At 45.2% G+C, this 25,439-nt stretch overlaps 2 protein-coding genes across 7 annotated transcripts; one reads left to right on the forward strand and one right to left on the reverse strand.

Moving 5' to 3' along the window:
- The first annotated feature begins 6,285 nt into the window (after window positions 1-6,285).
- Window positions 6,286-10,928, forward strand: LOC136500751 (NAC domain-containing protein 83-like). Of its 6 annotated transcripts, none has more exons than XM_066496176.1 (8): window positions 6,286-6,460; window positions 6,687-7,522; window positions 7,622-7,711; window positions 8,755-8,889; window positions 8,973-9,472; window positions 9,586-9,636; window positions 10,144-10,296; window positions 10,453-10,920. In XM_066496176.1, exons 2-4 carry the CDS (start codon window positions 6,886-6,888, stop codon window positions 8,775-8,777), a joined length of 750 nt encoding a protein of 249 aa, XP_066352273.1. In that variant the 5' UTR covers window positions 6,286-6,460; window positions 6,687-6,885; the 3' UTR covers window positions 8,778-8,889; window positions 8,973-9,472; window positions 9,586-9,636; window positions 10,144-10,296; window positions 10,453-10,920. The 6 variants fall into 6 exon arrangements, with proteins under 6 accessions (XP_066352273.1, XP_066352274.1, XP_066352272.1 ...); XM_066496177.1 differs by having other exon boundaries at window positions 9,030-9,472; XM_066496175.1 differs by having other exon boundaries at window positions 9,007-9,446; window positions 10,453-10,917.
- A 1,116-nt stretch (window positions 10,929-12,044) lies between these two features.
- Window positions 12,045-13,976, reverse strand: LOC136500750 (thaumatin-like protein 1). The gene is made up of 3 exons (XM_066496173.1): window positions 13,651-13,976; window positions 12,824-13,499; window positions 12,045-12,431 (listed from the first exon to the last, which is right to left on the reverse strand). The coding sequence occupies exons 1-3, from the start codon at window positions 13,718-13,720 to the stop codon at window positions 12,218-12,220; spliced, it is 960 nt and encodes a 319-aa protein (XP_066352270.1). The 5' UTR covers window positions 13,721-13,976; the 3' UTR covers window positions 12,045-12,217.
- Between the last annotated feature and the right edge of the window lie 11,463 nt (window positions 13,977-25,439).

A 25,439-nucleotide genomic window follows, 5' to 3' on the forward strand; every position in this document is an offset into this window, starting at 1 on the left:
TAAGGCTGCATCGATCCTATTATTCTAAGGCCGGTCAGCATATAAACATCGGCCAAAGTGATGGTCATTGGGCCATGACAAAAAACAAAAGCATTTAGGGTGTTGGACCAGAAATAAGATGCAGAAATTAAGAGTGAATCATTCTCTTCATCCCAAACAACGAAAGTGTCAAGCATTGATTTAGATCATAAAGCTCCTAATCTCCACCCTTTTTCTCGAACATCCTACGAAACCAGTCTCTCCATCCCTTAGGCATTTTGGGCCAATTTCTGAAGGGAGTCTTGATATTCCAGGAAGACGAATCCACTATAGATTGTTTGAAGGAGATTTGCTTGGTTTCTTAACAGATAAAATCAGATGGATTAGGGTCACCCATAGGCCCAAGAAAATAGACATTAGGAGCACTAGCCGATGGAATCAAGATTTCGTTCCTCATTTCCTAGAAATCAGATAAAATAAAATTGAGAAGAAGGGAAATGCAGGGAAGCGGCCGATACTTGGAGAATGGGAACTTGAAAGCATACCTTAGGGACATGGTCGCTGGTCACCATTACAGCCAAAATAGATTTGAATCTAAGAAAGATCACTTGGATGAAAGCTTGATAGGGCAGAGGATTCGCTAGGGTTGAAGCTTTGGCGATGGCAGCGCCGACTGTTAAGATTTTCTCGAGAAAGAAAGGGAAAGCAAATGGGTCGAGTGAGTTGGAAGAGATACTATTGGGATATGATATAAGACTCGGACTAGAAAGTCAGGAGTCACGCGTATATCTCGAAATAAAATGGTTGTGACGTGGTAAACAGATAAATAGGAATTTTGGAATAAAATCATTTTTATCCCAAAATTGGGGGGCATGTGTTTACACCAAAATTTGGGAAGAAGAACGCAGGAACTCGAAGCTTCCAAGATTGTGTCAATCAAGAATCAATTGCATAAGGATCGATATCAGTTGATTCAGATATGACACTGAAATCGACTCTCTTCGAATGACGTCAACCGATAACGACAAAGAGCTGTGGTTGGCGTCGGGAAATACATATCGGACTCTACAAAAAGAGAAAGATTAGGGTCCAAGTTATCTTAAGTTAGGAATGTTTTCTTTTATACCAAAGATTGTACTGAGTCATACTTGAGTAGGATTCATGCTTAGGCTTCGGGTATAAATATTGGACCCCGACTATTGTAAAAAGGACATCCAATCAACCAATACAAGTTACTTTCTTTTTTGGCTCCGTGCCAACCCTTAGGAGTAGGAGTAGAGTAGAAGCTAATGAGTTCTTCAACAAGAAGGGCTGCATCGGTTCGGCCGACCTCCGGCTTGCCTGTAAGTACCATCATGGCTTATATTTCTATTTGTACGACTGCATCGGTTAAGTTCGACATCCACTATGAACTCTAGTATAAGCTAGTTATCGATCTTTATCTAGTTTAAGTATGACTGCATCGATCCGGTCGACCTCCACTGCTCGAATTAAATTAAGGTCAAGTTATCGGCTCTACCTAAGGGTGGCATCCTTCGGGTAGATTCATTAAGTTATCGATCTTGCTGATGTTTTTATCGTCGTTAGTTTGCAGCAACATCAACCTGCCCAGTCAAGATTGATCTAGATCGGCCTCACATCATTTTAATCCCTCGTTTATCTTGTTACATTGCAATGGTTCTTACTTCAAATGATGGATTATGTTTTATTGGCTGGTCTACTTTGATCTTGATTGTGCATAGTACGCGGTCAAGGCATGTCTGATCTTGAGGATGTTTACTAGCTAGTTGAATCTGGTCTATAGCCCACTATCACGGCTGCATCGATTCGGTCGACCCCCACTGTTAGTACTCTAGATTGGAGGATGCTAGCTGGTAGGTTTGCTTTTGACCAGGCATGGCCCTGGCTGTTTGCTATGCCTGCATCGACTAAATAGCCGATCGCCCGTATTTCAATGTTCATAGTGTGTTTTCATGATCCTGCTAAATATGAGTCGATTTGTTTTCTTTAAGGATATAATCTGTTATCTTTATTATGGCTGCATCGATCCGGTCGAACCCCGCTGTTAAAGATAATATGTTAGATTTGAGGAGTTGATAGGTCTGCTCGTGTTGAATAGTTGATTGTTCACATGCTATGATCCTTTTTCAACCCGAATCGGCTCTTTTAGCCGATTCATCCGCGCTTTTACAAATATGACACGCTCTCATGAACCTATTAAAGTATGGTCGATTCTATGAATTCTCTGGATTTAGTTTGTTGTTATCATCAAGCTACATCGATCCGGTCGAACCTCACTGTTGATGGCAATGGATTAGGTCTAGACAGTTCATGGGTCTGTCTGTATCAAATAGTCGATTGTGTGCGTGGCATATCCCTTTTTCTTACTAAATTCATTGGCTCTACACTACGTATTGATAGAAATCTGATTTAGCTAGTGATGTATCTCTGACACATACATGTTAATAGTTCAAGGAAAAGAATCACTAAAATTGGGTACGTCGCAATTGTCACTATAAAATCAGTCACAACCTGTGAGCATTACAGTTCTTAACAGTCGATTTTCTTCTTGTATCAGTTTATTTGATCGATTTTCCCATTTGGCTGTTAGGCCACTGGATCGTTGAGCACTCACCAGTGTTGTCGACCACGACTAACGTTGTCCGACCACACACTATGACTAGAGGTAAAATAATGATGGTTCGTGGTCGGCATCACTAACGCGTGCTTGGGAACATTTGTGAGTGGTCGGATATCTCCGTGATCCAGTGGGCTAACACTGGCTGCTCCTGAAGCGGCACACTTGGAACTGTCTGGGCAAAAACTGGCATGTTCCACCTTAAATTACTAATAAGCTTTCGCTCCTTGTCTATTACAGGTCAAATTGACTGGCATGCCCTCGGGAGGAATTTGCAGGGTCGACTGGTCCTGCATTGAAGCCAAGCGGATCTCCAGCCTTGCTCCATTAAGCAGATCCTTCCGCTTTGCTGTGTGTCGACGTTTTTGCGTTGACAGTATTTAACGCACTAGACTTTCTCATAATCAGAATAGGAAAATGTGCCAACCCCTCGACTACTACTCTGACTACTCGTATTCTGAATCTATTTTATTAGTAATTAGTAACGCTACGGGGACTCACATCTTCTAACGTTTGTTAGCATCTACGTCGAGTATAAATATCCTTCCTGGTCTCTTTTACTTTTCACTTGCAAGTTGCTAGCCAAGGAAAGGAGGTAGTGTTACAACTTCGTTATTCAATCATAGGAAGTGGACGAACAAATCAATAGGCCATAAGTAACGTCGAAGGCAACCTAACAACCTAGCAACTCACCTTTTTAGGACTCAAGCTAGGAGGCTGATGAGAAGCAGGGTGCAACTCACCTCATATTAGCCAAACTGATGTCTGCTTTCATCATCTTTGAAAACACCAACTCGCATATCGGCAGCAAGGACCAAGACAACGAGATGCCACTACATCATGGCGTGCAATCTTATGTCAACAGAATGTCATCAATCAATGGTGATCTATAGATGGTGTCTCATGGAATCATGAACAACCATGGACACGAGAAGACATCCCTAAGTCATCAGAGATGAAGCTTTCATGCAAATTCCAATGAGGTTTCTTCCTCGACTATCAAGATGGCTGGCGTATCACTAACAAACAAAGAAGAAGAACTCTCCGCCATGTCATTAGAGGACAAAGACAACCAAGGAGAAATTTGAGTTTGCATCTTAATGAACCCTAACTCGTCAACCAAGGATCAACAAAAATCAAGAAAGGTTGATGGAAGAAGAACATGCAATTGTCCGTATCCTCATCTCTAGGATTGGATGGTGCAAAGAAAAGCTAAAGGCAAGAAGAGGTCCTGCTCAATGGACCTAAAGCCATGAAGCTCTCGCCAATAGGTAAATTGGATAAGCTTCCTTCAGGTATGTTTTGTCACTAATAATTTCAATAAAACAAAGGAAAACACAAGGTAGATTCAACCAAGCATTATGCAACATGGAATCACATTCACAAGAGAATTCTGTCAACCAAACTTGATTATGCATTCTGCAAAATTCAAGTGTGGGGAATAGAGTTCTCTAAAACATCTCATGTCATATTGCTAGTTTGTCTTGGTCATCCCTACCTTTGTGATGTGCTCAACTTGCTAAATCTCTAATAAGTAACAATTTAAATAATCATGCTCCTTTGAGTCACCATACATATTGTTGTTTCTACTCGAATGAATCTCTTTAGTCTTTTAAACTTTCTTATTCTATTGTAAGTATGTTTCGACATATTATACGAACATAATCATTAAATCAAAACATACTTGTATAGAATTTGGTTGTATATGTGGACTAACCCTTGCAGAAAAATATTCAAATTTTGTTAGGAATGTTAGGAGATCATTCGAAGAAACAAATCAAGGTTTGAGATATTCTTCAAAATAATTTTGCACATTTTTGCCTGAACCTTGTTGAAAAATTGAAGTAGTGGTGAATAATAAATGCACATTATTTAAAACATGGGATACAGATGACCTTTAGCTCTATGACAACACTATCCTTGTTTTAAATCATTTGTATACTCCTTTGGATATGTGCTGTCCACTAATCCTTTGCAGAGAAGAAACAATGAGTAGAGCAGAAGGTCCAAACAAAATGACAAGATCCTCAAAAGAAAGAACAAAAAGATGGCATGGTAAAAGAATGAGAAAGAGGGAGTGCGACATAGGAGACAAGATACTCATGAAGAGCTCAAGCAAGGAAAGCTTCGAGCAGAAAGAGACGACCACCACAAGTAATCTGCCCTTCATCACATGGTGTCATTCTGCTTCAATAATGAAGGTCATCATTAATGAAGATAAGTGGTCATCATTCTGCTTCGAGCATTATTTATTCTTATAACATCTTAAGATAAGTGGTCATCATTTTCCTATTGATCTTGGTATGCACATAAATGAAGACATAAACACGTTTGAGTTACAACTTTGCTTGATTTAACTTGATTAACTCAACATGTGTTTGTTCCTTAAGTTTGTTCATAGCACCACTTTCTTGATCTCATAGTCTTAACCAAATGAGCTAAAATGTTGCATATCTTATCTTTGGAAGATGATAGTCATAATCATATAAAGTTTGATACATTATAAAGATGGACAATCCTTCATAGGTTGAGCAACTCCACTCTTTCTGTTATCCTTCTGATCTTATCACCCTTGTTATAAGAATAAATAATGCACATAACATCAACCTTATCATGATTCAATATACCTAAGGCTAAAGAAGAATAAATGAAGTTTTGGTTCTGTTGGTGTTTTTCCACCAACAGAGTCCATGCACTTGATCTCTACCTTGTTTTTATAAGCAGAACACACTTCGAGCAAAGTGTGGGGGAGTTGATCCCTCAAATTCTATAAGTGAAAGTTCTAAATCGATAATAATGATACACACAAGATGTTGCCAGCTTATACTGTTGATGATTGACATCGAAACACTAAACAAGGAGGAAGAACAAGGCAAGAAGAATGAACATGTCAAACCAAAATCAAATTTAAAACCAAGATAGGTTTAGCAGAAAAAGGTGGCACCACCATTGAAAGTGCCACTACTGGAGGCACCACCTCAAGAATCCTCATCTTCAAGAGCGAACCTAGTGAACCGAGGGAGGACGCATGTCTTTCTCTAGCCGAGGATATCATGACTCTTAGGAGGCCTTCCACTGCTTCGTCAACAGACTTGCAACCATTGAATAGACAAAACGATACCATACAATGTATGTTACATAATCATATACAATGGTAGATAAGCATGGGACATGAGATGGCCAGCCTCCAGCAACAACAGCAACAACAAAATCAAAATTGGAAGGCTCTGTTTTAGCACCTCCACATCCGGCCATCTCGTTGAGCAACCACGACAACAACTATCTTAGGGGAGAAAACATGCCCTGTATATCTAGATAAGTATTTCTTTTTCTTTTATTATTCTTAGTTTGCTTTTATTAGAAAAAAAGATTGAACAATAAAAATAAAATAAAAAAAGTGTGTCTAGTTTGCTTTAATTTCTTTTAAGAGCTAAATAAACAATAACGGACTCTGAAGATGATTTTTTAAAATAGAAATAATAAATAGTTGATCTGCTATAATTTTTTTAAAATATCTGGTTTTCAGCCTTGAATTCTCTCAAATTTTACATAGGATTCTTTTGATATAAGGATTTACCAGCCTATTCGCTTGTTGATTTCAACCGCACAAACCAGCCAGCCAACAATATTTTCCTCTCGTAACGAACCAGGGCCAGCCAGCCCAAATCACCCCAATAGCAGCGAACAAGCCGTACGTCGGCGAGCCCTTCTTCTTCGCCGCCACGTGCAGCGACGACTTGCGTCGCCTTCGGGAGGTTCAGCAAAGCCCGGCGGGTGGCGGCTGGTTCCACGACAGAGCCTGCCTCGTCGTGCTCAGATGGTGGCCACGGGGATGACGAACTAGTACGTCGACGAACATGAACTTTCCTTTTGTTTGGATTTTATAGTGCTTCTATAAAAAATTGGGGATTTTTCCTGCAATAGGTTTTCAGGTTTTGGGGAATTTGGACTTAGATTGAATGAGTAATTGATCTTAATCTCTATGGGCATGTTGGCACCAACAATAGTCGTTGTTCCCTCCTCGTACTTGGTATCTGTAGTCGGATTGTCTTAATTTTCCGCGGTGCAGAGTCGGAGTCGGATTTCAGAAGGCTGGATCGACAACGCGTTTTGGGTTCTCGCCTTCCCCTTCCCGCGGTTTCATAAATCCCCCGATCCCATCTCCTCTAGCGCCCACTCCGATCCCTTTCGCGTTTCTCCTCTCTACCGCCACGCCCGCCATTAATCCCTAGCGAGCCGCCGCCGCCGGAGCAATAGAGTCACCGTCCATGGCCGCACAGCTTGGTCTTGCTCCTGGCTTCCATTTTGTGCCCACTGACGTGGAGGTGGTCAGGCTTCACCTCCTCCCTTGCATCCAGGACCAGCCCCAACCGCCGAACGACATCATCGTGGACGATCCGCTGAGCGCGCCGCCGTGGGCTCTCCTCGAGAAGCATGGGCGGAAGCATGAGGCTTTCTTCTTCGCGGTGGGGCAGGCCCTGAACGCCAAGGGCAACCGCCAGAAGCGGACCTGCGAGGGACACGGGACCTGGGAAGGGCAGGGCAAGAGAAAGCGCCAGGAAGAAGGCAAGGAAAAGGAAACCAAGAAGCGCATGCGCGTGAGCGTGTGCGGCCGCACCAAGGAGATCGAGTGGGAGAAGTACGCGCTCAGCTTCCACGAGCGCGGCGTCAAAGGCAGCACGGGCTGGGTCATGCACGAGTACTCCATCACTTCCCCACCTGAGTTCGCTCGGTCGCCGATGAGGGTGTACTGCATCCGCCACAGTGGCCACGGCAAGAACGCCAAGAAGCACAACAGGGACGCGGACGATTGGGGCAGCGACGGTGAGGACGATGATGAAGTGGACGATGCAACCCTCGCCACTACCTCGTGTACTGCGGAGGAAGATCCTGCCCTGTTCATCGGTGAGTACCCACTAGCACCGCAGGCCAAGCACGCCACTTCTCTTCCTGTGGCGGCGGCTGATGTTGTCAATGCCAATCCTGCTGATGGGGCGGGCGCAGGAGCAGGCAATGATCAGGACTTGCCCGCGTTGGTGGAGGACAACGCCACTACCTGGTGTGCTGCAGAGGAAGATCCTGCCCTGTTCATCGGTGAGTACCCGCTTGCACCACAGGCCGAGTACGTGACTTCTCTTCCTGTGGCGGTGGCTGATGTTGTCAACGCCAATCCTGCTGATGGGGCGGGCACAGGAGCAGGCAATGATCAGGACTTGCCCGCGCTGGTGGAGGACGATGACTGTTTCGCTTTCATGAACTCTTTGTCTGATTTGGTGCCTGGTTTTGACTTCGCAATGAGACCATGGTGCCGGATGCATGATTAAACACGCCAAAAATTGATTTAGCTCCTTAACTTGTAGCTTGAGATAGCGAATTGCTGTATCTGTTGATTTTGTTGAGGATTCTTCGATTCGTAGGTGCCGCCTTTTTTTTTGTTTAACTGTACTGCCTTTTTAGTACTAGTTAGTTTAACCATCTTGATTTGTCTTAAAGATACTTGATGAGATCCTATTTGTGACCATTGGTGTATGTGGGCAATTCAAAATCTGCTTCTCTGCTATCATTTTTTTACTATTTTTGTTTTATACTTAAATACAATCAATGATACTGAAAGAACCTTGATAAATGCTGCAGAAGGTGAGAATTACTATGGAGTTGTGAACTCAATTATTACCAATCAGTAACAGTTTGAGCAAATAAACAGAACCTGAAGCTAATGGTACTCACTAAGGATGCACATACTGTTAACTCTATTGATTAGACTGAATGCTTCTGTGTCTACTTATTTGTTTGTTTATATTTAACTACTACACTATTAGTGGAGAAGAAGCAAGATTAGGAACATGTGTGGTTTCTTGGAATCAGATTGCATTTGTGTGTGATTATTAGTGAATACATTATTGCTTTCTCAAGAAATATTTATTCTTGTCACAGTTAACATACAAGTTGTTTATCAGAATTTTTAGATAATTACACCTTTCTTTCCTGAAACGATGAGTTTATATATTAGAAGGGAGGTAATTAGATGTGCAGTTTTCTTATCTTCTCATCAGTTGCAATGATCTATCTAGTTCACTTTTATCTAAAAAAAACTATCTAGTTAACTAATGATAAATCATGTTCTTTTGTTTGCTCAGACTGGAGTGAGAAATGGGGATGAAGCTTCCAAGGGTTCAGTTGTGAATAGCCAGAAGGATTGCATCAAATTAAGGACCTCTGTTGCTTTGACAATGGATGTTGCGTCAGCTTCCCCTCGTTGATATTTCTTCGAGGCAAGAATCAATATTTTGAATTCATCTTATAACCTCTTTTGTGTTATTTTGATATTACATATCTAATATGTCATACCATGCAGCCACTGCTCACATAACACCAATGTCCTTTGGTAGGTCATGAGCTTTTTTTGCAATAGGTGAACGTGAAAAGAAGAAGCGTCAGTATTTTTGTTTCTCTTGAAGGAAGAGATCATCTTTACCAGTACAATCAGAAGGAGAGTATGACTATTCATAGATGGCTTGGCATGCACAATAATTTTGGCAATAATAATACCCATTTTTGTCTTCAGTTATTTTCCATGGTGCAGTTGTGACATGATTTTTGGTGTTTTTAGGTGTTGGAGGATTTTCCTTGAGTACAAATGCCTTTTGAATGGCTGGCGCATCTAACACCTGCCACTGAAGAAAAGATCCTTTTTCCATCTCATCATCTCTATAGGCACATCCAAATCAAATTCAGTTGAGTGTTAGCATTGTAGCATGGCTTACTCCATTCGAGAGAACCCGGCATGGACTCTGATCTACATGGCTGACCAGGCTCAATCCAAAGAAATGTATGTTCTGCTTCAATTAGCTTACAGTTAGTATCCTCTCTTCTGCTTAACTTCTTCCACGTCCATTGGTTTCTCTTGGCCGACAAAGGGACTTACAGCGATTTCCCTTGTAATTTCTGTCGTATCCTGCATCGTCAAGGCGTCATCCAACCCTACCAACACCTCTGCCGCTGCAGTCGGCTTCTCCTTGGTAATTTCTTAACTAGTCTATGCCAGTACTTGTGTTTTGTCGACTCTTGGGACCATGATCTGCAAGTGCTCCCTAGATAGTAATAACAAGCCTGAGATCAGATCCGCCTACTAATAATGGTGACTATGTAGCAAATTTTGTCTATATTTTGAATCAATCATAATGGCAACTTGTGTGTAAATTATGCAGCGGCCCCTGTTCATCAGTCACTACTTATGTCTCAACCATTGTAAGTTGAGATTAGCAAGTATCATACACATGATTCATATATGCTTGACTGAACCTACTGTTTGGCATGCAAGAAGAGTGGTATTGACATTTCCAACTGGGCTGAAAAATTTATATATATACATGCATCCCATATGCTTGCTATGTGCTTGACTGAATTGAATAATGGTGCATCTTGGAGCTGCCTGTCTGAATTTTTGTGATGTATAGCTGTTAATATATATTATTTATGACCAGTAACGTTTTCCCATTAATCCATTGGTTCTTTGGTATTTGAAGGACGGGCCTGGTGCAAGCGGTAGAGTCTTACTGCTTGTGACCGGAAGGTCCCGGGTTCGAGTCGTGGTCTCCTCGTATTGCACAGGCGAGGGTAAGGCTTGCCACTGACACCCTTCTCCAGACCCCGCATAGAGCGGGAGCTCTCTGCACTGGGTACGCCCTTTATATTTGCAGTTGCATTGCATTCTCTTTTGTCCTATTCAGTGAGCTATGATTTTTGTTTTCTACATTTTGAGATACGATGCGTTGAATCTGTGTACGACTCAGTGGTGACTGCTGATTAATGGTATGCTTATGTTGTCTCTGCAGGAGAGAAATATAGGTCCTCATCAAGGAGGCGGAAGGTTTCTGGATGCACCCTCTTGTACTTGGATTTGTACATATTAGTTAACATTATCCTAGAATATCTGCAATCTCCAACCACATATATATACAGTGATCACGCTCAAAAAAGTATATGCAGTGAGCAGTGAGCTTGATAATTTGTTCCACTTTGTAAATGACTGCCTTTCTTTAAGACTGCAGGTGTTTGATGTCACAGAAATAATTTTTGTACTCTGATCATGATAGAAGCAGGGTTACTGTACTCTGCTCCATCTAGTCCCTATATTTTATCTAGGTTATGTATTCTCAATCTTAAAATAAAACTTCTAGCATCTTGGGGGTCTCTTGCTGATGATTAAAGAATGCAGAATTTGTGTTTGAGCACTTGTTCATTGAGATTAAATTGCAGAATTTGTCTTTGAGCGATTGTTCCTTGGGATTAAAATGTTGGGTTACTAGTCTTCTGTGTAGGTATCAATGGATTGACTATTTATTGAAGATATGATTTGAGCAAATTTGTCATTATTATAAGCTGCCAATATTTATATTATGACAAGTAATGGCTTATCTTGTTCTTTTGAATCTTTTTTTTATTATTTATGATATTTTAAGATCTTCCAAATACTGGTAGTATATACTGTATAAAAGCTAATAGGCGAAAGCAAGGAAGATGATGCGGCAAAGGCAAGGGAGATGATGCAATGTTGGCATGCAGCTTTATAGGCTTCCACATAGCAAACAAACTCGGTACTGTGGACGGCGGCGCTGCGGACAACCAGCTCCCGGTGGTACGTCCGGCGGCCGCATTGTGGCTGATGCGGAGGCAGGGTGGGCAGCTGTTACGGGGAGGGTGAGCTCTTTGGATTGGGCACGATGAGTGCGGGGATGCCCATTCTTTGTCCAAAGGCATCACTACTGATCGCCTTTCTATCTTCGACTTTTCTTTTTCAATAAAAATGTCATCAAATTTCCTTTTGTCCTTTTTGTTTCATATATCCATTCTAGATTCTAGTAAATAGTGCATTATGACTCCCAAAATTTGTGCTGAAATGTAAGGCATTCTATGCAGTGTTCATGTTCAGATTTAGTAAAATTTGTAAACAGGGAAACTAGTCATATATTGAGCTGTCAGACTTTTCCTCTGGATCAGACCTGTCACTAACTTGCTTATATCATTCAAAATGTAAAACTAGTCACGCAAAATTAGAGGAGAAAACAAAGTGACAACACAACCATGACGGTGTAGAGTTCTAATCTGAGTCACATTACTCTGTCGAGTGTCGACCTCTGCAGATCAAATGGTTACAGTATCCATCTGAGATATTTTTTTATGCGCCTTACTGAAAAAATAGGAAAAGGGACCCGACGACAACATGGCAACCTGAATCGCATCACTCTGTGCACCTGTGCAGATCAAATGGTTACAATATCCATTTGAGATATCAGATCGCATATTCTTGTCATTCCAATGTGACGCCGGGTCAGCATGCGGCGTCGATCACGCCCCCCAAAGAAAAACAGTTGATGCACAAAGAAGAGAATAATGCAAAGAGAAGTGTTTCCGAAAGGCAATGAGCTTATGCAATGCATTCATGGTATTCCGATTGCCACCTTGTAATACATCATTCCTTTTCTAGCACCTATCCACAAACAAAAAGCCTACAGAATATTCTCAACCCATTGCTGATCACTACTGCTGCTCTAATCCTCTTCCAGTCTGAAAATAACTTGTGGATCGCACCTTGCCGAATCATAGCAAGCTGACCATAGGATGATACGGTGTAAGTTGTGCAACAAGCAAGGTCACCACTGCAATTGCCAGGGCAGATCGGAGCACAATGGACGCCGACCACCATGACGTTATTTTCAGAGCACTGGCGTCACTTGCCTTCAAGGATGCGAGCCACACTGAATCTTCCAGTTGCTCGTGGCTTGGCCTCCGCGGCGAATGTTTGGATTTGTTGCTGCAAATATGTCAAAAGAAATATTGATCAAGTCTGCACAGTATATTAGTAGTTCGTCAACAAGAGCAACAGATGTGAGACCCTCGATCAGTCTGATGTGTTCCTTGCAGTTCCAACTCGGCAATTGTGATTTTCTAGTCACACACCACACAAGGTGGCAGGCAAGGGTGCTGAGTGGGGACAGAAGGAAAAGGATGGGAAAGAGAAGAGTACAAATCAAAGCTTCTTTGCTTTGCTCCAAGCCTAAGAATTCCGAATCAAGACCTCCTCACGTAATCGAGTATGTCAAACAAGCATTGCAGCTCGAAATTGCAACTGAAACTGAAACTGAAGGAGCTAGATGAAGGAATGGACGATCTGATTTGCGCAAGAGGTAATAAGAAGAGCCTAACCTCGTCGGAGTGGATTTGGGGCAGAAGGTGATGGTGTAATCGGTGTGGTTGCAGGTGAAGGTGGAGGTGGCGTCGTCGTAGGCGTAGCTGTAGGATTTGGGGCACGCCGACTTGAAGAGCTGCGAGTACTGCGACGGGTGGCAGGTGTTGGGGTTGCCGTAGGCGCCGTTGCAGCAGTACTCGGGGCTGCCGAACGCCTCGCACGCGCTGCGGCAGGCGCGGCCGTCGTCGGCGCGGAGCTCGTCGGGGCAGCGCTCGTTGAGGTCGACGAGGCACCCCGTGTCGGGGCAGTCGGGCACGGCGGCCTGCACGAGCATGGGCAGGTTGTAGCCGTCGACGAGGCTGACGTCGTAGAAGTCCTTGCCCCCCGCGCCGTCGAGCGTGAACTCGACGAGCGTGGCGGGCGGGGACGCCCCGGCCCCCCGGCACTCGACCTCGCCGGACCCGCAGTCGCCCGTGGCGCACGAGCCCTTGCCGGAGTCGTCGAAGGCGCAGCCGGACCGGCCCCAGAAGCGGCCCGACCACCCCTGCGGCGCGTACAGCGACCGCGACTGCCCTGGAGACAGCGCGAACCCCGTGGTCTCCAGCGGCGGCGTCCCCGAGCCCGACAGCAGGCCCGGCCACACCGTGTCGTCGCAGCGGTTGGTGAAGGTGAACGTGATGCCGCACACCGATCCTGCGCGACGGACGGACGGACGCGAGCACCGCCACCGGAAACAATCGACACGGTTCAGTCACACACACTTGCAGCTTGCCCATCCATCCCCCCACGAATCCAAGCAATCAATCCAAGGCAGGGAAATGAATCGGAGCCGCCACGTACGTACCTTGGAAGAAGGAGAGGATGAGGACGGCGATCGAGGCCGGCGAGCCCGGCAGGCGCGCCCCAGAAGCCATTGAAGGAGGTGGCACGGTGTTGGGAGGGAAGCTCGAGCGCGAGGCGTGCTGGTGGTCGGATTATGAGGCTGGATGGGCGATTGGTACTAGCTAGAGTGAGGAGGAGCCGGGGCGTGTGCGGCCGTGTAATAAGGCGGCGGCGGCGGCGGCGGTTGGGGGGAGGTGGAACCGTGGAAGTGGGCGCGACCCTCACGGCCCGTATCCCCACCTCGCCTCGCCTTCGCTCGCGGAGCGGGGGGAACGGGGGATGCGCCGATGTGGGGGGGGGGGGGGGGGGGGGGGGGGGGGGGGGGGGGCTGCGGGAGCCGAGAGGCGTGCCGTGCGTGGCTTGCCGGTTTTATAACTGCCGGGGACGATCGGGGAGGACCGGCCGGCACCGGCAGCAAACCAGTCAATTTAAACCAAGATGAGTGGATTCCCTGTGTCCCGTTCTCTCCTCTCGTCTCATGGGTCAAGCAATCAGCGATTTGGAAGGGTCCTATTCAAAGGGACAAAACAGATCTGGCGTGGCTCACCGTCCTTTTTCTTTCATTCATTCGTTCATGAGTCATGACTCATCAAGCCCGGTTTAAATCTAGATCTATCAGGTGTTACATGAGAAGTGTCACATAACGTGTTTGGATTCTAATAGAAAATAAATTATAGAATCCGTTAATCCACAAAACAAATTTATTAAGCCTAATTAATACATCATTAGCACATGTGTTACTGTAGCATCACAATGTCAAATCATGGGCTAATTAGGTTTCAAAGATTTATCTCGCAAATTAGTATGCAATTAGTTATTTTTTAGTCTATATATAATACTCTATGCATGTGTCCAAACATTCGATGGGATAGGAAGTAAATTTTAGGGGAGGAACTAACATCCCGTTTGGATGTTGGCATTGAGATATGAATCAGAGAATTGGAATTGCATATTTTTAATACCACGTGTTTGGAGTCTTGAAATTCACTCTTCGAATTTGACCTCAAATTCCACGTAGTATTGCCATAGTTACTAATCAGCCAGTCACATACCGAGCTGGAGAGGTCTGTATTGGTCGGAATCAGCCGAACGAAGCACGACCGCACGAGCTGGTGCCCTGCGCCGCTGTACCTCAACAGCGCCGCCCATCACCGTCGAGCTGCCCAACATCGCTGCCCGCCGCCGTCGAGCTGCCCAGCGCCGTCGTCCGCTGTCAGAGCTCGGCAACACGGCTTGCAGCTTGCTGCCATCGAGTTGCCCTACGTCGTCATCTGCCTCCCGCCGCCGGAGCTACCCAGCGCCGCCCACCGTGGATCTCGGTAGTGCCGGACACCATGGATCTCGTCCGCGTGCGCTGCCCACCATGGATCTCATCGGCGCCGCCTGCCGTGGGTCCCTGCAGCGCCAGCTGCCGTGAGCTCGTCGTGGTGGGTCCGCTCCTCGCCATGGAGATTTTTTTTTTTATTTTTAACACTTTTTGTAAACTAATTTTAAATGTAACACTGTTTTTTTTTCAAAACTAACACTTTTGGCCGCGCCTATTGCCATGGCGCGGTGAAACACATTTGCCGCGCCATGCATGGTGGCGCGGCGAGGGGATGATGTGGCGTCATCGTGGCTGGGTCAGCCGCGCCATCCATCTTGGCGCGGCTGTGACGCGTCATCGCTGGTGGCGTGGCAAGGCCCAATTAAAAGCCCGCGACGCCCCACTACGCCCGCCCTCGCCCCCGAACGCCGCCGCCACCATCGCCTGCGCCCCCGCCCGCCCAGCCCCTGCCAGCGCCGCCGCCTGCTAGCGACTCCTCGCTTGCACCAGCCGCCACCGCCTCGCCTTCCAGCGCCGCCTCCTCTCCTTTGGCTCATATCAAGGTACTCTCTCTCTCTCTCTCTCGATTTCTTGTTATTATGAATGTTATTTTAGTTAGGGTTAGTGATTTAGGATAGTTAGGGTTAGTGATTTAGTATAGTTAATTTAGTGAATTTGTTTATTTAGGTAGGTAGTTTTTAGGGTTTACATTGTGTGTTGTAGTATAGTTAAGGTTTTGTCAGGTAGTTAAGGTTTAGGTTACTGTTAGTTAGGCCTTTGGGTTTAGGGATTGATTAGGTATTTATTATTTAGTTAGTTTATAGTAGTAAAGGTTGTCAGTATAGATACTAGTTTTCAAGTGTAGGTACTTAGTAGTGCGTAATACGATGATTTGGAATGGTTTGATGAACCTCCTAGTTTTAATGACGTTTGTGTCCGTTTGAACACATAGAAGTTGCTTATTTTCCAAGTGAAGTTGCTTAAAATATGTCTGTTAATGTTACTTTGAATATATACATGTGCTTTCTGAAAGGATCAAGATATCCAAGAGGGGGTGAATTGGGCTAATTCTAAATTATCTTGCAATAATCAAATCCTACGGATAACCCAATTAACTCCTTGTGCCTAAAAAAGTGTTTCTATCAAACTAACGCACAACGGACTTGCAACCTATGTTTCAAACTTACTCTAGCATGACAATTCTATGAATGTAAAGACAAGTATTGAATTGCTCAAAGTAAATACTCAAAGTAAATGCTTAAAGTAAATAGAGAGAGGAATGCAGCAATGTTTTACCGAGGTATCAGAGAGTCACCACTCCCCACTAGTCCTCGTTGGAGCACCCGCGTAAGGGTGTAGCTCCCCCTTGATCCACGCAAGGATCAAGTGCTCTCTACGGGTTGATTCTTCGACACTCCATCGCGGCGAATCACCCAAAGCCGCTCACAACTTGAGTTGGGTCACCCACAAGCTCCGTCGGGTGATCACCAAGCTCTCAATCACCACCAAGCCGTCTAGGTGATGACGATCACCAAGAGTAACAAGCATGAACTCTCACTTCACCACTCGAAGCCTAATGAGAAGATGGATGCACACTTTGCTACTCTTGATTCACTAATGAGGCTACTCTCTTGGATTCTCAAATCTCAATCACCTCACTAGGACCTTGCTCTTCTTGGCACTCACAAACATGTTTCTCAGCTGTTGGAATGAGCAAAAGTGACTCCACACATGAGTGGAGCTTCTATTTATAAGGCAGCCTAAAAAACGAACCGTTATGAGCTTCTACGGGGTGACCGGACGCTCCGGTCAGTTCAACCCGCGAATCAGTGAAAATGTGTTGACCGGACGCTGGCAGGGTCTGGTCACTACTGACCGGACGCGTTCGGTCGCATTAAACCCTTATTGGAACCTTACTGTACTCGACCGGACGTTGAACCCCCAGGGTCCGGTCAGTACTGACCGGACGCGTCCGATCACAGAATCCCTTCTCTGGAACCTTACTAGAGTCGATCGGACGCTGCCTCTCAGCGTCCGGTCACTTGACCTCTCCAGCGTCCGGTCGCATCGAACGCAGTCTGTTGATCAAATGAACTGATCGGACCTTGCGGCCAGCGTCCGGTCACAACGAAGCCAGCGTCTAGTCAGCATTTGACCCTCCATTCACTTCCAACTCTCGATCATATGTGAATGAAGTTTGCTCCAAAGGATCTTAGGCATTCGTAGGAGCTACCTAGAGCTAGTTTTAACAAGTATGCACCATATCTAACTCACTAGACTCACCTAGGTCAAGCTACCCATCCATACCCCCCTTAATAGTATGGCTAAAGGAAAATAAAGTCCTAAACTACTCTAAGTGTCTCTTCAACTCCAATCGACACTTAGAACTAGTCATCCTTAACCTTGTCGTCCATCCTTTGAAAACCAAAATGATTTCCATCGTAGGGGCATGACCATCTCGATTGCCCAATCGATCTCCATTACCATGACCTAACTTAATTGCCTCTGCAAAACACACGTTAGTCATAGTAATCTTGTATTGTCATTAATCACCGAAACCCAACTAGGGGCCTAGATGTTTTCAATCTCCCCCTTTTTGGTGATTGATGACAATACCACCTCGAGTATGTGAAAGAGTGAGGTTTTTGACGGGCTTGGTTCTTATAAGCTTTTATCGATAAGAATAAAAGTGTTAGTCAAACTTATATGACCCAAGCCAACACAATTTACTTAAAGGATATAAATTAAGCATGAGTACGAGCAACAAAGCTCATTTGCATCGAAGTATAAACGCGGAAGCAAAGGCAAATGAGCATGACACAAGTGATATGACATATAAATAATGTAAATTAGAGAGCACACATGTCATATATCATAATCATGTAGATATCACTATCACATAGATATAATAATATGCATGAAAGTAACACACGAATGCATAATAGTAATAGTGTATCACACAGATAAAACTCCAAATGTATATAATAAGCTAATACTAGATAACTAGCTCCCCCTAAAAGTCACTCCCCCTGAGTCTACATACTCGAACCCTCTCCCCCTTTGGCGTTAAACACCAAAACCTAAGGGTCGGTCGGCAGGGCTGCAGCGGACGAGCCAGGCGCTGAGGTACAAGGAGCAAGCTGGAACTGGGCGCCATCATCATCTGACCCTGAGCTCTATACTGACTGACCCTCTGTGGTAGGAAGTGTCGCTGAAGCGGTCTGGGTCTGAGCTGGGGCAGGTGCTGCCTGTGATGCTGCTAGGACGTCTGTCGTAGGATCTGATGAGGCGACAGACGAGGGGAGCCTCTGAGTAGTCATGACAACTGGAGCTGCTATAGAAGGACCGGCGGCATGCATATGAGGTGGTGTAGGCATGCCAATTAACTCATTAAAGGATGCTCCAAGACTCCTAGAGACTGAAGTGTCAGGCACAAAAAGCAAGGAAGACTGATCTGGTGAGAAGCCTGTATGATATGGAGTGAACTGCGGGGCTACCACTGGTGAGGACAACCACTAGGACACCTGAACTGTGGGTGAAGCAAAAGGAGCTAGAGGCTGTCCCTGACTCTGAAGCCCACTGGGTTGTACAGCTAGAGTCGTGGTGGTGGTGGCAGGCTGAGCAAGCTGGGGCGAAAGCTGTGGCTGTGGGGCCCCAAGAGCTATTACTACATGCTACATAAATCCCTTGAGCTGCTGCTACATATGTATCTATTGCTGATGCATCTGCTGCTGCTGCTGCTGAAGGAGCTGCTGCTGCCGCTGGAACTCGTCCTGACAAGCCTAAAACTGTGCGAAGTTGGCAGCGGTCTCCTGAGCCTGTCGTGCCTGATCCTGCTATATCTGCTCAAGAATAGCAATCAAAGCAGGGTCCGTCTGTGGTGTAGGAGGAGCTGAGCTAGAACTACCGACCTCTACATCATGTCTGCATGGAGGCATATGAGGAATTGGCAGATAGTCGTCATCTGAGCTGTCACTAGACTCTGTCGCCTCCTGCTGTGCCTCAAGCTACTCCTCCTCTGTAGCGGCAATGCCTCTAATGATCTTGTCCTGCTAAGCTGCTGACTCTAGAACATCTGGACGATGGCTGGGCTGAGCGGGTGCCTGTGGAGTGCTATGCCTGATCCTCTGTGCCATGTTATATGCTGGAAACTCTATGATGGCACCCTTGTACTCTGCAACCATCTTAGGGGTCCAAACCTGCACAGACTTGAGCATCAAGAATGTGATCCAATGTGCATAAGAAAGCTGCCTATGACCCTTAAAGCCCTTAGCAATAGTATCCTCCATCTCTGATAGAAGGAGGTCCCAAATGTCGAACACGGTCTGCTGCATCAGAGCATTAAGGAGCCAGAGCTATAGGCGAGTCAGACCCTCTCAGTATCCCAACCTAGGAAGTAGTGTCCTCCTGATAATGGCCTCTAGCACATGAGCTATAGGAGTCAGGTCACTAGGGTTCCTCCTCGACCCCTCACCAAAGGGCTCCTTGAAGTAATGTCGCACAAGATCAGTAGGGGGCACTAAACCTCCATGAGGGCGCCTGAGAGGCTCCTACTGTCCATAACATACCTCATGCAATTTGATAGGCTAATCCTGTAGCCTCAGTATCTCCTGGGCCCTAAAACTCATCACCCTGTAGTCTCTGCCATTGAATGCAAAGTGTATGAAGTTATGCTGCGGATCAACATAGAGTGAAGCATAAAACTGCCGAACCCAAGATGGCACATACAGTCCAGTCTGGCCAATCAGATATGACAACCCCGGCAAATATGACAAGTAGGGGCGGATATGCTCTTCGGCTGCTACCACAATAGACTCTATACTGCATACCCGCTGAGATCTTAACACTGCCCACTGTTGTGATAAGTGTTGTAGAAATCCTCCTACAGTGGCGTGTAGAAACCCATAGCTGCTCTCTCATCCCTCCTCAGAGGGAACCACACCTCAAACTCAACAAACCTCAGCTGGCGAACCTGTCTGGCTATGGCAGCCCTCAAGTCAAGATGTACTATTGGAGGCGGACCCTGTGGTCTAGGCGGTGGGCGTGAACCCCTACACTATGTAGCTAGCCTCGGTGGAACTATAGCACTGGTATGACCAGAGCGGCGTAGCTAGGGTGCCGGCTCGGTCTCCTTGGCCTGCTGACCCTCTTGAGTCTCCTGAGCTAACTGAGGTTCTACTGGTGGGGGCTACTGTTGTGGCTCCTACTGAGACTCCTCCTGACGCTAAGGCTCCTCAATAGCTAGACGACGTCCTGCCATTATGACAGTCCTAGGTGGACTATCATGAAGTCGCTCAATCTCCCTTAGTCTGCCCTGCGTGTCTGGTGCCAGCTGATCTGCTATGACAACTCCACTGCGGGCACCTCCTCTCTTGGCATGCTCTGCGGCCTCAGCGACTACTGCTGCTCTCGATGTCTCTACGTCAGGGTACTTGCGCTTCTTAGATGTCACCTGCTTCGTTGCCTTGCCTTTCGATCCTGCAGGCTGGCAAGGCAGGGGCCTCCGATCGTCATCTCCTGGACCACCACCAACATTCTTCGTGCGAGCCATCTGATCTGACAAGAAGATGAACTGCCGCTGACAAAGATCAACTATCAAACTGACACTCCCAAGGCTTGGCCTTGATCCGTACTCACGAGCTTGGCTCCGAGTTGTCTGACAACTGCCACAAGAACCTCAATGGCACCGACTCGCTGCACGATAGAATAGATGGATATATGAATAAATACAATATATCTAATAGATGCGAAAGACCTAGGAAGCAAGCAATGTAGGTGAAAAATTGAGACGACGAGCATGCTACCTGACGATCAGCGATCCGGGAAAAGAAGAGATGTTGTGCGGGGAAACACAGAATCGGCTAGGGTTAGGATTCACGAAGCTCTATGAAGAATCGGCCGGGGATCAACGACAATGACGAAGTTAGGGTTGCTGCGCTGACGCAAGGTAATCTGATGAATCGGTAGAAGGGCCTTACCAGCGCGGAGGCAGGGCTAGGGCATGGCAGATCAGCGCGGTGGAGCTGCTCGCTGGCTAGAGGCACCGGACGCATTGGCTCGGCTCCAGTGACACTGGATCACGAGAGGCGCGCGGGAGCAGAGGACGGCGATGGTGACTCATGGTGGCTTGAGCACACGAGGAGGCTCGGTGGCGTGCGCGGCTAGCAAGGGCGCGGAGCAGGGGCAGACGGTGGTGGTGCGTGGCTGCAGTGGATGGTGGCACGTGGAACTGGATGGTGGCGTTGGCACGAGAAGCACACGGCGAGCTAGCGAGGCGTGCTGTGGCGGCATCGGCGGTGTAGGCTAGGGCTCAGGAAAGCTACGGCGGTGTACGGGTTAGGTCAAAATCCACACGATGGCTGTGGTTAAATGAGGACCCCAACGCGACAGAATAGGAAATGGAAGAAGAGTCCTGATGCCGCATGAGATCCACTGACCGGGCGCTTCGGTGGTAGCGACCGGACGCTACCACCCAGCGTCCAATCGATTCTAGAGAGGTCCAATTCCTCTGGAATCACGACCGGACGCGTCCATTGGTCCATGACCGGACGCGGGCAGGGCCCGATCAGTTTAGCCCGTTTCCTATTCAAACGACCGGACGCTGGATCCCTTCCTAACCGAATGCACAAACGCAGCGTCCGGTCACTCCTTCAGCAGCAGTTCACCTCCTTTGAACTGACAGGATACTGGACAGCAGCATCCGGTGGTCCTTTTCCAGCAAATCTTCAAAGTTCCTTCGCGCTGCCTGTTCCCAATCAAGTCCCAACTTGAATAAGATCCTAATAAGCACCAATTGGGACTGATGTGAGTGACCTCTTTCAAACCCTCATATTTTTCAAAATATTTTGCCTTAGGCTATAATTCTTTTTAAGAAAATAGGCAATAAGAGGGCAAATGGAACAAAACGACAAAAGAACATCCATGCATATGCAATACTTTGTAAGTAAATCTAGTTGCTTGTCAAGTTTGATCCAAGGTTAAGCTTCTTCACACGCTTTTTGACGGTTATCTTAACCATGTTAGACAAGCCCTATATGCATTGCCAAAAATTTAAACATGTTGTATATTACAATGAATGCGAGGGACAACACAAGCTCAATTTTTTGTGAAGTTGCTAAAGCCAAGTATACTGAGCTCATTCCGCAATCTACAAAATATAGCCTCATCTAGCGGTTTAGTGAAGATATCCGCTAATTGATCTTCGATTCTTACACCTTCTAGTGATATATCATTTTTAGCAACATGATCTCTTAGAAAGTGATGGCAGATATCTATGTGCTTAGTGCGAGAGTGTTGAACCGGATTATTTGCAAGTTTTACCGCACTTTCATTGTCGCACAAAAGAGGTACCTTTTCTAGAACTACACCATAGTCTAGTAAAGTTTGTTTCATGTATAAAATTTGTGCATAACAAGCACCCACGGCAATGTATTCCGCTTCGGCGGTGGACAAAGCCACACTATTTTGTTTCTTGGAGGACCAAGACACAAGTGATCTACCAAGCAAATGGCACCCTCCGAATGTGCTCTTTCTATCAACTTTGCAACCAGCATAATCCGAATCAGAATAGCCAACTAATTCAAATATAGCTCCTTTGGGATACTAAAGGCCAATGCTTGGTATGTGCTTGAGGCATCTAAGGATTCTTTTTACGGAAATTAAATGTGTTTCCTTAGGATTAGCTTGAAATCTAGCACACATACACACACTAAACATGATGTTGGGTCTAGATGTGGTTAAATATAACAAGCTACCAATCATAGAATGGTAGAGAGTTTGATCAACTGGGTTACCTCCCTCATCTAGGTCGAGATGTCCATTGGTAGGCATTGGTGTCTTGATTGACTTACATTCATCCATCTTGAATCTCTTGAGAAGATCTTTTGTGTATTTCTCTTGAGAGATGAAGATGCCTTCTTTCATTTGCTTAACTTGAAAACCAAGAAAGAATGTAAGCTCACCAATCATGGACATCTCGATCTCCTTCGATATCAATTCACCAAATTCTTTGCATGAGTCTTCATTTGATGATCCAAAGATGATATCATCAACATATACTTGACAAATGAAGATGTGCCCATCAAGCTTCTTGGTGAATAGTGTGGTATCGGCCTTCCCAATGGTGAAGCCCTTCTCAATGAGGAAGTCCCAAAGGCGCTCATACCAAGCTCTCGGGGCTTGATTAGGATATCTAGGGTCTTCAAACCCGGGAGGTTGATCAACATAGACTAGTTCATTAATAAAGCCATTTAAAAATGCAATTTTCACATCCATTTGATATAGTTTCATTTCATGATGTGATGCATATGCAAGTAGGGTACGGATGGCTTCTAATCTTGCAACCGGTGCAAAGGTCTCCCCAAAATCCAAACCTTCAACTTGGGAGAATCCATTTGCAACTAGTCTTGCCTTGTTCCTCATAACAACACCTTGATCATCTTGCTTATTACGGAACACCCACTTTGTTCCAATGACTCTTGCACCTTTTGGTCGCTCTTCAAGAGTCCAAACATCATTACGAGTGAAGTTGTTCAACTCTTCATACCTAGCATTGATCCAATCCGGATCTTTGAGAGCTTCTTCTACCTTAGTAGGCTCATAGCAAGAGACAAAAGAGTGATAAGCAATAAATGAAGCAAGTTTTTGAGATCAAGTCATTACACCCTTTGATGGACTCCCTATGATGAGATCTTGTGGATGATCTTATAGGAGAGGTGTATTTCTTCTATTGACCACTTGAGGAGGAGGTTGTGGAGCATCAACATCTTGTGCTTGTACCACCATTTGCTCATGGAAGATATGAGTATCTTCATTTTCTACTCTCCTATCTTTTTCACCATCTTGTGGCACACTTGATGAAGAAGGTTGATCAATGACTTGTACATCATCTTCATCATCTTTTGGTTTGATGTCTCCAACTAGAATGTTCTTCATAGCCTCCCTCAATGGTTCATCACCTACATCATCAAGATTCTCATGTGCTCCTTGGGAGCCGTTAGATTCATCAAATTCCACATCATATGTTTCTTCAACCAAGCTGGTGGCATGATTAAATACTCTATATGCTTTGGACTTTGATGAGTAACCAATAAGAAAACCAATATCACAACGTCTTTGAAACTTCCCTAGGTGTTGCCGCTTCTTGTAGATGTAGCATTTGCAACCAAACACCCTAAAGAAGGAGACATCTGGCTTCTTCCCATTGAGCAACTCATAAGGAGTCTTGCCAAGGAACTTTTGAAGGAATAGGTGATTTGATGCATAACATGCGGTGTTGATTGCTTCCGCCCATAGAGCTTCGGGGGTGTTGTACTCATCTAGCATTGTCCTTGTAAGAGTGATCAAAGTCCGGTTCTTCCTCTCAACTACACCATTTTGTTGAGGAGTATAAGTTGAGGAGACTTCATGCTTGATCCCAACTTCATCACAATAAGCTTCAATGTTTGTGTTGTCAAATTCTTTTCTGTTGTCACTTCTTATCTTCTTGAGCTTCACTTCAAATTCATTTTGAGCTCTCTTGGTAAACTTCTTGAAGCAAGATGCAACTTCAGATTTGTCATGAAGGAAGAATACCTATGTATACCTTGAATAGTCATCAACAATCACAAGATAATAGAGATTTCCTCCCAAACTCTTGTATATTGTTGGTCCAAATAAATCCATGTGTAGGAGTTCTAGCACTCTTGTGGTTGACATGAAAGCTTTGGTTGAATGAGTATTTGCAACTTGCTTGCCGGCTTGACATGCACTACAAAGCTTGTCCTTTTCAAACTTCACATCCTTCAACCCTCTCACCAAATCATTCTTCATAAACTTCTTGAGTGAGCTCATCCCAACATGAGCAAGTCTTCTATGCCATAGCCACCCAGGTATTGTTTTGGTGAATAGGCAAGTCTTCAAGTTTGCATCTTCGAAGGTGAAGTCCACTAGATATAGATTGTTGTATCTAAAACCATTAAATATCACTTGATTGTCATCTACCTTGGATACAACAACCTCCTTCTCGGTGAACAAGCATTGGAAGCCAAGATCACACAATTGCCCAACGGATAGCAAGTTGAAGCTCAATGAAGCAACATAGAGCACATTGGAGATGGAATGATCATTTGATATTGCCACTTTGCCCAATCCTTTAACCTTGCCCTTTGAGTTATCTCCAAATGTTATTTTCTCTTGTCCATCTACCTCTTCATCTAGTGAGGGAACATACGAGGATCACCGGTCATATATTGAGTGCAACCACTATCAATAACCCAATGACTTCCATCAGTCTTATAGTTTATCTACACACAAGAGATTCAAGCTTTAGGAATCCAAACTTGTTGAGGGCCCTTCACCTTCTCAACAAGTGACTTAGCCACCCAAATCTTCTTAGGCCTATTCTTATTAGGGAGACCTAAGAACATGACTTTCATCTTTCCACTAGAGTTCTTTCTAAGCATATA

This window comes from Miscanthus floridulus, chromosome 13 (assembly GCF_019320115.1).
Source record: "Miscanthus floridulus cultivar M001 chromosome 13, ASM1932011v1, whole genome shotgun sequence".
Taxonomy (NCBI): Eukaryota; Viridiplantae; Streptophyta; class Magnoliopsida; order Poales; family Poaceae; genus Miscanthus; species Miscanthus floridulus.

Bases quoted from the DNA above. Each gene is read 5' to 3' on its own strand.
- LOC136500751 (XM_066496179.1), top strand. From the start codon at position 6,886: ATGGCCGCACAGCTTGGTCTTGCTCCTGGCTTCCATTTTGTGCCCACT. The intron at 7,523-7,621 runs GTGAGTACCCAC...GGGCGGGCGCAG, and splicing joins AGATCCTGCCCTGTTCATCG to GAGCAGGCAATGATCAGGAC. The intron at 7,712-8,754 runs GTGAGTACCCGC...TTGTTTGCTCAG, and splicing joins AGATCCTGCCCTGTTCATCG to ACTGGAGTGAGAAATGGGGA.
- LOC136500750 (XM_066496173.1), bottom strand. From the start codon at position 13,720: ATGGCTTCTGGGGCGCGCCTGCCGGGCTCGCCGGCCTCGATCGCCGTC. The intron at 13,500-13,650 runs GTACGTACGTGG...TCCGTCGCGCAG, and splicing joins CATCCTCTCCTTCTTCCAAG to GATCGGTGTGCGGCATCACG. The intron at 12,432-12,823 runs GTTAGGCTCTTC...ACATATTTGCAG, and splicing joins CCCAAATCCACTCCGACGAG to CAACAAATCCAAACATTCGC.